The sequence below is a fragment of the Numida meleagris genome, chromosome 5, assembly GCF_002078875.1.
Source record: "Numida meleagris isolate 19003 breed g44 Domestic line chromosome 5, NumMel1.0, whole genome shotgun sequence".
NCBI classification, from domain to species: Eukaryota; Metazoa; Chordata; class Aves; order Galliformes; family Numididae; genus Numida; species Numida meleagris.
In genome coordinates, this window is record NC_034413.1 from 33833579 (window position 1) to 33848532 (window position 14954).

General features: G+C 40.1%; 1 protein-coding gene across 8 annotated transcripts in view; it reads left to right on the forward strand.

Moving 5' to 3' along the window:
- Positions 1–14954, forward strand: part of PCNT (pericentrin) — a 115345-nt gene that overhangs the window by 2574 nt on the left and 97817 nt on the right. For 5 of the 8 annotated variants that reach the window (XM_021398732.1, XM_021398734.1, XM_021398733.1 and 2 more), the window contains exons 2-5: positions 3582–3785; positions 6507–6557; positions 7493–7672; positions 9278–9421. In XM_021398732.1, the coding sequence (XP_021254407.1) occupies positions 3582–3785; positions 6507–6557; positions 7493–7672; positions 9278–9421 (579 nt within the window). Of the gene's footprint in view, positions 1–3581; positions 3786–6506; positions 6558–7492; positions 8824–9277; positions 9422–14954 lie in introns of those variants that run through there. The other 3 variants (XM_021398738.1, XM_021398742.1, XM_021398741.1) reach the window with 3 other exon arrangements.

The following is a 14954-nucleotide window of genomic DNA, read 5'->3' on the forward strand; positions in this document are numbered from 1 at the left end:
AGCTTTTATCTTTTCCCTCTGGCTGGAAAATGGTAACAGAGGAGCAAAGTAGCGTGGGGACTGTAGTAGTCCTTCTCTTCTGAGAACCAGGTACATTCACTACATGATGTTATGATGTGGAGTACCGATAACCGAAAATCATAAAACCATGACATTTTTTTTTTTCTTTTTTATTTTTAAGTAAAGTTAGGTGCTAAATATCTTGTATCTTGTCATTAAAAATAAATAAAGAAATTCTTGGTAGCTCGTTCAATGCTGCTGCTGCTGCATGGAAACCTGCCATGTGAGAGGAGAAGGTGTGAAGTGGCAGAAATGGGTATAGTGCTTCCTCTGCTTGCTAAAATATCATATTGTGTTCCATAATTTACCTAGCAGACTGGGGGCAATAGAAGGCTTTTTTTTTTTTTTTTTTTGATTTAAGCACCAGGGCAAATTAATGGAAGAAATACTTATTGGGGGTGATTAAACACAAAGATATTATGTTTAGCATGGGGAAGCAAATGTGAGCGGTGAATTCCTTTGTATCTTCAGCTAGTCCCTAGCATGTTCTTTGTGCTTGCCCTGTGTTTATATCCTTAATTATATCCTTGAAGTGCTAACTTCTAACTAATGGGCCCAACTGGAGGAGATGGACCTTTTGTCTTACTCAGTGATCCTCCTCAGATCCCTAAGCCCACAGTTGGACATGGGGTGAGTAGGTGGGCTATGTGATTGTGACTTGGCTCAGAACTTCCTTTGCCTGTGTTTTTGGAAGCTCTCATGTAAGAGAGCAGTAGGGAAACACTTTTCCTTGTTCTTTTTCTGTCATGTATTGTAAGCAATTGGTTGCTACAAGCAGGTTGCTACGAGAATGTGGTCATGCTAATAGTGTCTGGTACAACTTGAACCTAGATGTGCAGATTGTTTATTTTGTTGCCTCTCTCATCCATAGATCTTAGTCAGCTAAGTAATGACCTGGGAAGGGGCTGTGTATGCGTTTTCCTCTTTAAAGCAGTGCTTAAGTTATTATTTTCATATAGGAATAAAAACTCCGTAAATGAAATGGATTCAGAGCTACCACCAAATTATAACAACAAATATTCCAACTTCAATTTTAGTTGGAAGCTGTCATCATTTGGCAGCTGCTACATACTGATTGTGTCAGGTTCTTTAAATTTCCATTCTAGTGAATGGAGTACTGTTAGCCACAGCAGTAACCGGGAAATGTAACAAAACCTGAATGTTCTGTTTTGGGCTTTTTGTTTTGGTGCCAGCTCACTTAAGGTGCTGTGGCACAAATCTGCCCTGAGCCACTGTGGGGGCAGACAGCTTTGGGGGCCTGCCCTAGTACCACAGGGTTGCTGTTGTTACCTGGCTGGTACCAGTGAGGTGCAAATGCACCAGTAGCTGCAGAAAGGTAGAGTGTTGTTCTGCACTAAGAGCTGCTTGGCGTACTGTGGGCAATGATACTGCGTGCGAAGTTCTGGCTAAAAGTAAACCTTTCTCTTCTGTGGTTCTGCTAGAAAGCAAATTGAGAATCAGGCTCATCTAAGGCAGCATGAAGGGGTCTCACTGTGGTGAGAGAGAGAATCACTGTCATCTGCTTTCTTCATGTGCATACGGACTACTTTGCGTTACTTGGTTGCCTGCATGTGATGGTGCTATTGGAATGAGTCTTAAATTCATATAGCTGATTAAAGGCTTGGAAACCTGGTAATGCCATAATGGACGCTTTTTCCCACGCAATGATTCCAGAAATCTGCGGTGTTTGACTCCAAACACTTTCATGGGACAAAAAATCTAGTATTTCTCTGGAATTTTGGAGCAGTTAGTTTCTACGCAATGCTTACTTTGCTTTCCTATTTTTTAATGCATGTGAACGTGACAAAGTAAGTGGGTTTTGCTGTTGTTGTTTCTTGCTTTTTTACTCTTTGAGATGTGTATATAAAAAATTTCTACTTGCATAGATGTTCAGTCATGGAAAATCTTGATATTTTGATCTCAAATATCTTTCTTGCTCTTGCTTTGTGAAGTCATTGTTGGATGTCTAGGATGAGAACCCTCTGCCTGTTGTTTCTTTTTATGATTGCTTTACTTCTATTTATCTGCTTCAGCAGCTTCCTCCATTCTCCATTCCTCCTATCCCTGTTGCCCATATTATCAGCTTAATTGGTGGAATAGCTATTTTGACACATAATGCACATAATGCCATCAGTATGTGCTATAGATAACAATTGAATTCAGAGGATGATGCTTGTTCCATGACAGCTTTATTTACTGTCTTTTGCTGTCTTTTCATTTTGCTTATTTGGAAAATCAATACAGCATCTGGCAATCTTTGCTTAATCTGCATTCAGTATTAAGAACTATGAAAACTACAGGTTTTAATCAATTTAAAAAAGGCTGTTTGTTCCTAAACAGCTTAAATGCTGGTAAGAAACTGGTGTCTTTCTGCAAATGCACATTTTAAGCAGAATGAGTCTATATACTGCATATCTGTTGAGATAAGCTGTAAGACAGAAATTTCTGTAGTGAAACTGGAGTGAAACTGGTGTGGATGTAAGGAGAGAATCTAACTGAGCGAAGGAGAGGGGCAGGAATTTTCTGCGGTGTTGCTGTATTGCAACAAAGCCAAGCTGGGAAACAGTGGATTCTCATTTATATTGCAGATAGAACTTCACAATTGGGACTATTTGCATCCCCGTTGTCATTTTTACTATCTGTTCTATCTCATCACGAGGATACGTCAACAATGTAGTTGTAGCTGTTTACCTTGGAGAAGGCTTTTTCCCTAATAGGGGGAAGCCTGGATTTACACTGTGTGGGAGATGCTGCCTGGAAATGCTGCCTAAATGTAATACTAGAGTTGAAAATAAGATAATTCTTTTTAAGCAGTTTAAGGTGCTAGGGAAATCTGGGTAATAAATTCTGTCAGTGACATTCTTTACAAGTCCCTGGTGCTTCATTGAGCTGTGACAGTCTGATAAAGTAGAGCATCTGAATCTTCAACAGAAGAGATTAAAATGACCTGGCTTAATTAATTTTCTATTTATGTACTGTAGTCTGCTTTCTGGCTAGGAAGTTTTGCTGTATTCTCTTAAGGAGGTGGCAGGGGAAGGAGCATGAGGACTCACTTCCGTTTATTTTAATCTTAACGCTTAGACTGGCAAAGATCTGATTAGATGGATTTCTAGGGGTTGTTGTTCTTGCCTGTCTTGCGGAAAGACTGCTTTCTCTCTCCCCCCCCCCCCCCCCCCCCCCCCCCCCCCAACAATTCTAGTATATTAACATTTGTTCCTTTTCTAATCTGTCCTTCTGTAATTCTGGGTTGTCACTGACACACAGAGTTTCACTGAGTAAAATTTGATTCCTGTATTGAAATGAGTCTTTAGTACTAGTGTGAGATTTCTTGCTTAGTTGCACAGATATCTAGTGTATTCTGAATGTGTAGGAAGTAGGAAGATCAAGCAGTTTTTCTGCAGATGTATATATTTTATCAAGCTAGGATATTCTTTGTCACCCATGAGTGTGTTAATCTTGTGGTCCTGCTACCTTTTTCTCACTTACCTCTCCCTGTATCTATTCCAATCTTTTATGCACAGTTTGCTTACTTCAGAGAACGAAAAGCAAAAAGCGATGTCGCGCAGTCGCAGAAAAAGACGACGAAGAGGAAGGGCTCGTCTGTCCTCACGCATGACGTTCCACAGGAAGAGCACGCACTAATGGCCCAAGGCTGTGATGTCGGTAAAGGTATAGAGAGTAAGGCTGAAGACACCAACTTCCTAGAGACAACAACAGAGACAGAGGTAAATCTTAGTATTTCTTGTGCTTCACTTCAGTCCAACTGCAGATAACAAGTATCTCAGGTGATTGTTTTGCTTAATTGGGTGTTAGGTCTCTGGCACTGTCAGCTGGCTGCCACTGAGAAATAAGTAAACTGACTTTTTGCATTTGTAGTAATTAACTCTCTTAAAAAATGATATAAATAACTGGGGGGAAAAAAACAACTTTTTTCCCCGCTAACTGAATCTCATCTAAACATCTCTACTATGTGGAAGGGTTGGCTTGTTTTGTCAAGGAGCTGTCTGTAATTGGCCTGATAAATTGAAATCTTTCAGCTCTCACTGCACTGAACTTCTCTTTTGGCATACTTCTGAATCTCTGGCTGTGATTCCATGAAATGGCAAATTCAGTCTGAAGTGCATAGTAGACTAGCAAATTTGTCAGGACTTCTTAATACTTGGTTTCATGTCACTTTGCTGGCTCAAATGTACTTAACCTTTTCTGGAAGAAAAAAAGAAAACTTTGAGCGTGTTCCTACCAGATATCATTGCCATGCCAAGCCAGCATAGACATTACTACAGTCTCTGACAAACTTGTTTAAAATGTGACTGTGCTTTTGCCTGATGTATTTCGGTATGTTTGTGCTAATGACCTTCTAGATGTAGCCCTATAGTCATGTTAATAAATGTAGAAACATATAGCCTGTGATATAGCTTGAGATTAGCATACATCTACTGATAGTTGCCTCTCTGAATTGAACAGTCGCTTTCTTCACCTCACAAGCAAATTTTTGTCAGCTGTGGATGCTTTTTCCTATCCTTCTCTCCCATAGTAAAAATAATGTAATATCGAACAATATCTTTAATAGGAATTTCTTGCTTTAGAAGTGGTTGGCTAGTGTTTTCACAGGCCTTAAAAGCTATAATGCAACTCTAGCTACCACAAACTTTACCTCAGTCTTGGGATTTACGTAGACAGTAATTTCTGAGTGTGCTTCAGCATGTTCTCTCTGTGAAGTGTTCTGAGGAGGGAGTGCCTTCTGCACGAAAAGCAGCTGTCAGCATTTGGAAAAAAACATGCAGTAGCTTCATCAACAGTGCTCTTGTTATACTCATGTTAGCTTAAATTTAAAACAAAATTTTTATTGCTCCTAAATGGCATCTGTTGAAATAGTCTGTTTTTAAAACAAATGGAATTGCTTTCGAGGCTACATAGAAAGCAGTCAGTAGAAATTACTTAGTGCTGATTCAAAATAAAGAGAGGCTATGGGCTGCCTCTTAAAAGAAGTAATAGTGCTAATTAAATAGTGCTAATGTCTTTTTTGTCTTTTGCTTTGTTTGGTGAGAGTTTGATGTATTTTAAGCAGTTGTACTTAAGTATATGTGCCAGAAAACAGTACTGCTTTTATAGTTGCCTAAATGGTTTTATCGTGTTTAATTATCTTATTCTGTCCACTAACTTAGTAATATTTAGTGATAGATTGTAAATATACTTGAGTACTTAACAGACCACAAAAGTAGAATGCAGAGCACCAAATTTCAGTGGCATGACTTAGCCCATAAGTTTTGATTAGGCATTCATAATACTTCTAAAATTTCTGCATTTATTTCATTTTGGTTGGTATTGGGGCCTGTCTTGTTCAGTATCTTTATTGATGACCTGGATATGAGGGCATTGAGTGCACCCTCTGTAAGTCTGCAGACGACACCAAGTTAGGAGGAAGTGTCAATCTGCCTGAGGGTAGGAATGCCCTACAGCATGATCTGACAGGCTGGATTGCTGGGCTGAGGCCAATGGGATGAAGTTCAACAAGGCCAAGTGCTGGGTCCTGCACTTTGGCCACAACAATGCCAGACAACGCTACAGGCTTGGGGCAGAGTAGCTGGAAGACTGTGTAAAGGAAACGGACCTGGGGCTATTGGTCAATGCTCAACTGAACATGAGCCAGCAGTGTGCCCAGGTGGCCAATGCTATTGTGACTTGTATCAGAAATAGCCCAGCCAGCAGGAGCAGGGAAGTGATCATCCCTCTGTACTCATCATTGGTGAGTCTGCACCTCGAGTACTGTGTTCAGTTTTGGGCCCCTTGGTTTGAGAAAGATGTTAAGGCCCTGGAGCATGTCTAGAGAAGGGCAACAAAGCTGTGAGGGGTCTGGAGCACAAGCCTTACTAGAAGTGGCTGAGGGAACTGAGATTATTTAGTCTGGAGAAGAGGAGGCTCAGGGGAGACTTTATCGTTCTCTACAACTACCTGAAGAGAGGTTGTGGCAAAGTGGAGATTGGCCTCTTCTTCCAGGTAACTAGTGATAGAGCTAGAGGGAATGGTCTCCAGTTGCGCCAGGAGATGTTCGGGTCGGTCATTAGGAAAAACTTCTCCAAAAGAGAAGTCATGCACTGGAACAGTCTGCCCAGGGTGGTGGTGGAGTTCCTGTCCCTGGGGGTGTTCAAGCAACATTTAGATGTTGTACTGAGGAATGTGGTTTAGTGGGAAACATTGGTGATAGGTGAATGGTTGGGCTGGATGATCTTGGAGGTCTTTTCCAACCTTGGTGATCCTATGATTTATGTGACCATGGATGATCAGCTGAGTTTAGCATTAAAGTCAGTCTTCTTCTGTTGCTTACGTGTTGTTTTATGTTGTGGATCTTTCTGGCTCATGCTTAGCATGTTTCCAAGATAATCATGCTTTTGCTTATGTACCTGCAAAATGGCCATGTTTTGGTGTTTGTTTTGTTTGTTTGCCAGAAGAGTGCTGATTTGTCCATCCAGCATACAATGATCGATCCTGCAGCTGAAGTAAGTGTGAAAGAATATGTATTTTGTAAAAGGTGCTTATGTATGTGAAGGAAGAATATAACTTAAATGCTGTATATAGATAGATTAGTTATTGTGCATTGTTATAAGTTGTTAAGTGATGTGATTCTCTATTTTGCAGTCTAAAACTGATGCTTGTATGCATGTGTATATATACTAGCTGCAAAATTGGTTGGTAAGAGAAGTGTTTGCACTAAAATCATAGAGCTTGTCTGGAGAAATGTGAAAGACATACTTAGTTGAAAAGTAAGCATGTTTCTTTTATTGGTTCATATATTAAGAACAAAACATAATTAAAATATAATGTACTGTCTTTTCCAATAGAATTGTAATGATAGTGCTCCTAAAAAGCTGCAGTGTTAATTTGAGCAATTTCTTCTTTGCATTTACTTTTTGTTTTACTGTTAAATGCCACAGAAACTCACTGTGTGTTGAATATTAATTTGCAATTGCTGATTGGGCTTGAGTTTTAATTTTAAATCAAGAACTTTTTTTTTCTTCCCTATGGATGGACTAGAGAACAGTCATCACAGAAAGCTGTAAGAACTTGGTTTAATTTTGGTAGTGTGCCCTCAACTTGTAAATTCAAATGCATTTCATATCCCCAGATGTGTCAGCATGGCTCTTTGCAACCATTTAGTGCTGTGGAATCACAACTCTTCTCCCTAGTTTACATCTGCTACTTAAACTATCATGTGAAAATGTTACACACAAGAAAAAGTGTCTGAATTTTAGAAAGAGTTAAGGACTTTGCATTTAACAGATACTTTATTTATAGAGTTTAAATGTTGATTTATTTTTTTTAATAAATTTGCCCACATTTTAAGCTTTCATCTGAATTTATATTCAGTATTGTCATAAAACAGAATTGATGCTTTGTTTTGGTGATTAAAATCATTTTTCTTTCTTTTATGAAGAAAGTTGCAATACATTCTGCTGCAGAATGTAGTGAGCTTGATGATAAGATGTGTCAAACTAGAATAGCTGAGTTAGAGAAAAGACTTCTGGAGAAACAGCAAGCGGTTGAAAGACTCACTATGCAGATGGATAAACTGCAGGAACAACTTAGCCAGCACAGAGACTCTATACAGCTTCAGGTATGTTTCATAATAATGGGGATAGTACTACTTGAAATCTAAGAATATATAGGAGACAAGACCCAAAGTAAGTATTGCTTTTATTGAAAAGTATTTCACCTTACTAACATGCTACCAAAATCAATACTTATGTCTTCTCTTTACCGGTTAGTGCAATTGTTGTTCAGGCCTTCATATTGCTTGAACCAAATGTTAGTGAAGTTAAATGGAAATAGTTTTATTTTGAGAGATTTTTATTGAAGTGTTTAGGTAAATTCTTCTGCACAGAAAAGGCTGGAGACTTACTTTTTTTTCCATTATTTTTTAATTAAACTTAGTCTTGGTATACTGAGGAGTGGACCTTTACAGGAAAAAAAAAACAAAAAAACAAAAAAACAACCTATAAGAACCAGTTAAGAAAGTAGTCTTAATCATGCACTGAGTTAGAGCTTGATTTAAAAGAATAGAGCTTGTATTTTTATAAATAGTGATGTTAAAAATACATGCATCAAGGTCAAACTGAAAATGGTAGGGAAGAAAAACAAAACAAAACCTAACATACTCTTCAAGCATTGAAAAGGAAGAACTTACTGACATCACAGTGTTTCTATGGATATACCTGGGTACCACACAGTAAATTCAGCTTGTCTCCTGAATTGTATTGCAGAATCATTAAGGTTTGAAAATTTCTCTAAGATCATCTAGTCTAGCCATCCATGTATCACTAATATTGCCCACTAAATCATGTTCTTAAGTACTACATCTGCCCTTTCTTTAAACACCTCCAAGGACAGTGATTCTACTGTTTCCCTGAGCAACCTGTTCCAGTACCTAGCCACTCTTTCTGAGAATAAATTCTTCCTGAACATTCACATGGTGTGGCAGACTTCCTTCTCACTCCAAAATGATGGAGATCATTTACACTTGTTTTTTATGTGCATTTTTTTAGGGGTATTTTTTTTGGTGTGGACGTATGATTAAGTAGGATACAGTAAACATTATTAAACTTGCATATACCTTTCCCTCAACAAAAATATTTAAAAAGATATTTTAAATTTCCCTTCTCCAGCATTTCTGTGTAAAGGTAAATGATCAAGTGCATCCAAAGAATAATTGCTTCCTACTTTGCATGTTCTTTGTTTCCAAGTCCTAATAGAAGATGTTTCCTGTTGGTAAGAAATAAATTGAAAATGTTGTGTTTACTGTAAAATATTATGTAACCCATCTCATTAGCTTTCTCTCACAGAACTGAAGAGGTGACGTAGGAAGGATTTCAGAGTATACTAAATAAATAATTTAGTTGTAGCTTGTGGAAAAAAATTAATTGCTTTTACATGAAATTTAAAATTTGAAATTAAAATAGTTTTTTAATTATTGATATCTTATCATTTGCTTAAAAAAAAAAAGAACAGTTTTAATTAGCTTTTTCATCTCTTTGTGATTAGCAGAAGATTTTTCATCATTCCTGGTATCGTGTTTTAACAGAAATAGTTCTGGTCCTGTCGTGTGAGCTTATTAAGTCTTCCATGTAACCATAAATGCTATTGTCTTTGTCTTAAGCAAACTTAGAAGGTTCCTAGTATAGGAATATCTTCATTTCAAAAGTATTTCTTGTGCATCATATAGGAAATAACTGTTCAAGAGCAGAATGGAGTCATAAGGAAACTAACAAGCTGCCTTCGACAAACAAGAAAGGATTGGGATGATTTGCAGGAAGAGGCTTCATGTGTAGCTGATCAGATCCATGGTTTACAACTTCAGTTATATCAGGTGTGCTCGTTCTCTAATTTTAACTATCTTGCAAAGAGGGAATAAAAAAACAAATGTGTTTGCAGTGTTAACATTAAAAAAAAAAACACATCTCAAGCCTATTACGTGCCACTTCTTAGTTCAGTTTGCAGTGCAGCAGTGAAAATGTTTTCAGGGCAAGGCAGAATTTTCTTCAGTTTCTGGGCAGGAGTCCTGGAGACATTCTTATATTCTTTATTTACTACCTGTGAAATATTTGGGAGCTTGTTATACATTTGTCAGTCAATTTAGCCCTTTTTAGGGAATTTTCTGCAATACTGTTGGTTTGGCATCTGTACACAACAATCATTTTAAAATATGACCAGTTTACCTTCCTCTTGTCAAAGAAGGCTCTGAGAATGTATATGGACAACTGTAACAGCTCAGCTGTGAAACAGAAACTTATGTTGAAGTAATATGACTTGCTTCAAAGAAGGAGACATTAGTTGATGCAGCCACTTTTGATATATAGGAATTTGTTTCATTGCAATAAGGTGACAGTGGAACTGAGACCCTTGTTGCTAGGATCATAGAGTCAAAAGGGTGACGTAGGTTGGAAGGGACCTTTAAAGCCTGTCCAGTTCCAACTCCCTTCGATGGGCTGGCTGCCACCCACCAGATCAGGCTGCCCAGAGAGGTGTTCTAACCCTCTCGTCATCTTCATGGCCCTCCTCTGGACCCTCTCCAACAGCTTTGCATCCTTCTTGTTGTGGGGGTCCCAGGCCTAGACATAGTACTGTAGGTGGGGCATCACAAGGGCAGAGTAGAGGGGAATGATCACTTCCTTCTACCTGCTGGCTGCCCCTCTTTTGATGCAGCCCAGGATACTGTTTGCCTTCCAGGCCGCAAGTGCATACTGCTGGCTCTTTTACAGCTTTTTATCCATCAGAACCTCCAAGTAATTCTCCACAGGGCTGCTCTCAATGAATTCTCCCAGTCTCCTAGTCTGTGCAACACCTTGCACTTGGGCTTGTTGAGCCACAAGTCACATTCACATGGGCCCACTTTTCAAGCTAGTTCAAGTGCCTCTGGATGGCATCCCTTCCTTCTGTTTTATCAACTGCACCAGTCAGCTTGGTGTTGTCTGCAAACTTTGTGAGAATACACTCGATCCTTCTGTCTGCACCGTTGATAAAGGTGTTAAAGAGCTGTGGACCCCTGGGGGCACCACTTGTCACCAGCCTCCACTTGGACACAGAGCTATTGACTACAACCCTCTGGCTGTGACCATCCAGCCAATTCTTTATCTTCTCAATGGTCTCCCCTTCAAATCCAAATCTGCAATTTAGAGGTAAGGATTTGATGTGGGACCTTGTCAAAGGCATTGCAGTAATCCTGGTCATGCTGGCTATTTCAGATCACCTCCTCATCTTGCATGTGCCTTAATGTGTCTTCCAAGAAGATCTGTTTGGTTATCTTCCCAGGCAAAGACTTGAGACTCACCAGACTGTAGTTCCCCAGGTCTTTCTTTCTCTTTTTCTTAAAAATGGAAGAGATGTTTCCATTTATCCAGTTACCAGCAACTTCACCTTGACAGACATGCCTTTTCGAATCGGATGGAGAGTGGCTTGGCAACCACATCAGCCAGTTCCTTCTGGGCTCTGGGATACCTTTTGTCAGGTCCCAATAGACTTGCGCACATTCAGTCTCACCAGGTGCTACTGAATTTGTTCTTTCCTTACAGTGGGAGGGATTTTGCTCCCCCGACTCCCACCTAGTACTTCAGGGACATGAAAAACATGGGAAGCCTGACTGACAGTGAAGATTGAGGCAAAGAGCTCATTGAGTACCTCAGCCTTCTCCATGTCTGTTGAAGCCAGTTCTCCCTTTTTGTTTATCAGAGAGGGTACACTTTCCTTGACCTTTCTTTTCCTACCAGTATACTTGTAGAATCCTTTCTTGTTAATCTTCACATCCCTTGCCAAGTTCAATTCCATCTACGCCTTTGTTTTCCTGGTCCTGTCTCTACATATAGGAACAAAATTCCTGTACTCAGGATATGCTGTGTCTTTTCATCTACTTTTTTTTATTGTGTGTGTGAGGTGTTAAGTGACTATTCGCTCTTGACCCTGAGTGTTTGTTATCTCAGGAGCTTCGTAGTATATGTAAGTCTAATATTTACTTAGCATTTTGGGTTTGCAAAACAATAATTGCATTAGGAGAGAAAAGTCCAGATAAAAAGGGGGTTTAAAAAAGATAAATAGATAAAATTGGGATGTTACACACTGAAGTACAAGGATTATTTTAAACAAATTGTTTGTGCCCTGCAAATAAATCATCTGGTCAATGGATTTCTATCTTTGGAAAAGAAGGAAAGATACTGCTTTGTGTACAGTTCTGAGTGGTATTGACAAAATATTTAGTAATAATAAAAATTACAGATGATGTTGGGATTTCCTCCATAAACCATTGAAATACAAAGTTGCTGTCTCTGAACAGCAGTTCAATCATACTCTAAGTAAAGGCTAGGACTATAGAACCATAGAATTATCCTGAGTTGGAAGGAAGCCATAAAGATCATCAAGTCTAACTCCTTCCTGCAGGATCAAACAAAAACCAGACCATACGTCTGAGAGCGTTATCCAGATGCTTCTTGGACTCTGACAAAGCCGTGCTATGGGTGTGATACGTAACCTAAACTTCCCCTGTCACAACTTTGTGTCATTCCCTTGGGTCCTACTGATTCACCAGAGAGAGTGGAGATCAGTGCCTACCCTTCTGCTCCCCCTCATAAAGAAGCTGTAGGTTGCCATGAGGCTCCTGCACAATCTCCTCTTCTCTGGGCCAAACAAACCAAGGGGCTTCAACCATTTGTCGTGTCTTCCTCTGTAGACTCTAGAAGGATGGTTATCTTTGTAGCCTTCTGTTGGACACTCTCTGACACATGGGTACCCAACCTTTTGGCTTGCGTGGTCCACGCTGAGTAAAGAGGAATATTCTTGGGCTGCATATATGTAGGTTGCTCTATAAGTAGTGCCTCCTATTTATTTCCATGGAAACTACAACAGATACAGTGAGCACAGTAATGCTTTGATGGAGCAAATTCTCAGTTTTCATTGCAGTCACCACCATTAGCTATTTGTTTTTGTCAGCCATGAACAAAAGCCTGTGTGCCACACTCATAAGAATCGATAGGATGCTACTGCCATACCACCAGCATCTGCTTCTGACATTGTGGGCCGACATAATTAAATAGGAGGCATTACTTTTGGAGTAGTTGTCATAAAATTTATAGGATAGTTAATGTATATAGTTAGCAAAACTTGTTCTTAATATTTTTTATTAAAACATAAAGGAGAGCAACAAAAACATAAAACTAGTGGGATATTTGACCTTGTTTTTCTGAAACTAATGCATCAGTCTGATTTGGTGGAAATGATTGCAATTCTTAGGAAGATCTCATGGTGTTTGTCAGAGATTTTTGGTGAAATTTTACTCTTCCTGTACTTCATCCTTGAAAACAGTTGTTCACAAATGTATGTACCGCTGAAAAGCAATAACATGAATAAGGTGTGATTGTGCAGCAAGGGATCTCTTTCTCAGAGAAAACAGATATTATAAAAGTCTGGTAAATATATATGATTGATAATAAGACATGATCAGATAGATGTATTTATGTTGACTGAAAATGGAGTAGAAAATATACCAAAAAATTGATTCATTTTTTTTAGAAATTTTGAAGCCCATTCTCAAATTCTTTTATCAAAATAAAAAGCATGGCTGCATATTTTTCTCTGTTCACAGGACTGTATGTATCCAGTGTATCAAAATGCATACAATTATTTGCCATAACTTGAGTTAGCACTGCACTGCGTCCTTCCCGTTGCCTTGGTTTCAACCCAGACAGTGCCAATCACACACTGATGTTTGGTTGTTGCTGAGTAATGGCTGTGTGCCTGGAACCTGGCCAGGCTGCTCAGTGGGGAAGACTCGCTGCCATGATGCTGTCAGGCAGGGGTTGGCTGCAGAATGAGCTGGGCCACGTGTGGCCCACAGGTCGTGAGTTGGACATGCCTGTTCTAATAGTTTTATGTCCTTTTTGTATTGTGGTGCCTGAAACTGCCCAGTACTCAAGGTGAGGCTGCACCAGTGCTGAGTGGAGTGCCACAGTCACTTCGCTTGACTGGCTAGCAGTGTTGTGCTTGATGCATGCCAGACTATGGTTGGCCTTCCAGGCTGCCTGGGCACAGTGTTGACTCTTATTCAACTTGCTTTTCACCATGACCCTTGAAAACGCTATGAAAACACTAAAGAGAACTGGTCCTACAATGGAGCCCTAGGGAACCCTGCTAGTCAATGGCCACCAGCCTGATGTAACTCTATTTTAATATAACCCTTTGGACCCAACCCATGTGTTTTTGTGTTTTTGTTTAGCTGTGTGCTGGAATTTTTGTCTGGAAGGATACTGGGAGAAAATGTATTAAAAGCTTTACTGAAATCCAAAAAAATAACATCAACTGGCTTCCCTTGGTTACACTAGATGAGTGTCCTCATTATAAAAGGAAATAAATTTAGTGAAACAGGACCTTTTCCTCGTGAACCCGTGTTGGCTGTTAGCAGTGACCTCACTGCCCATCCCATGTTTTTCTGATACCTCCCAAGCATAATTTTCTCAGGCACTGAAGTGAGGCTGTCAGGTCTATGATTACCAGGGTCTTCTTTCTTGCCCTTGAAAATTGGAATAATGTTAGCTTCCACTCAGCTGAGACCTCTCTAAATTCCCAAGACTGTTGAAAAATAATTCAGCAAGGCCTCGTGATGACATCAGCTGGCTCTCTGAATACCCTGGGAGGAATCTCTTTGGGCCCCATGCAATTGTATGCATCTGTGTGGAGGGCTTTCCTCACAAGTTCAGGGTTGGCTGGCGATTGATCACTACTGCAGTCATGGTCCTCCAATTCAGTGCACCTGGGGTCCCAGAGCTGATGATAGGTATTGAAGGCCAAGTATTGGGTCCTGCACTTTCGTCACAACAACCCCAGGCAGCCCTACAGGCTTGGGGAGGAGTGGCTGGAAAGCTGCCTGACGGAAAGGGACCTTGGTGTGCCAATGGACAGTCGGCTGAATATGAGCCAGCAGTGTGCTCATAGAATTAGCTAGGTTGGAAAAGACCTATTAGATCACCTAGTCCAACCATCCACCTACCACCAATAACCCCATTAAACCATGTCTCTCAACGCTAGATCTAAATGTTTCTTGAACACCTCCAGGGACTGTGACTCAACCACCTCCTGGGCAGCCCATTCCAGTGCCTGACCGAAGTAGTATTTCCTAATGTCCAGCCTAAATCTCCCCTGGCACAACTTGAAGCCATTCCCCCTCGTCCTGTCACTAATTACAAGAGAGAGGAGGCTGAGCCCCAGCTCACTACAACCTCCCTTCAGGTAGTTACAGAGAGTGATAAGGTCCCCCCTGAGCCGCCTCTTCTCCAGACTGAACAATCCCAGCTCCCTCAGCCGCTCCTCATAAGGCCTGTGCTCCAGACCCCTCACCAGCTTCATTGCCCTCCTCTGAA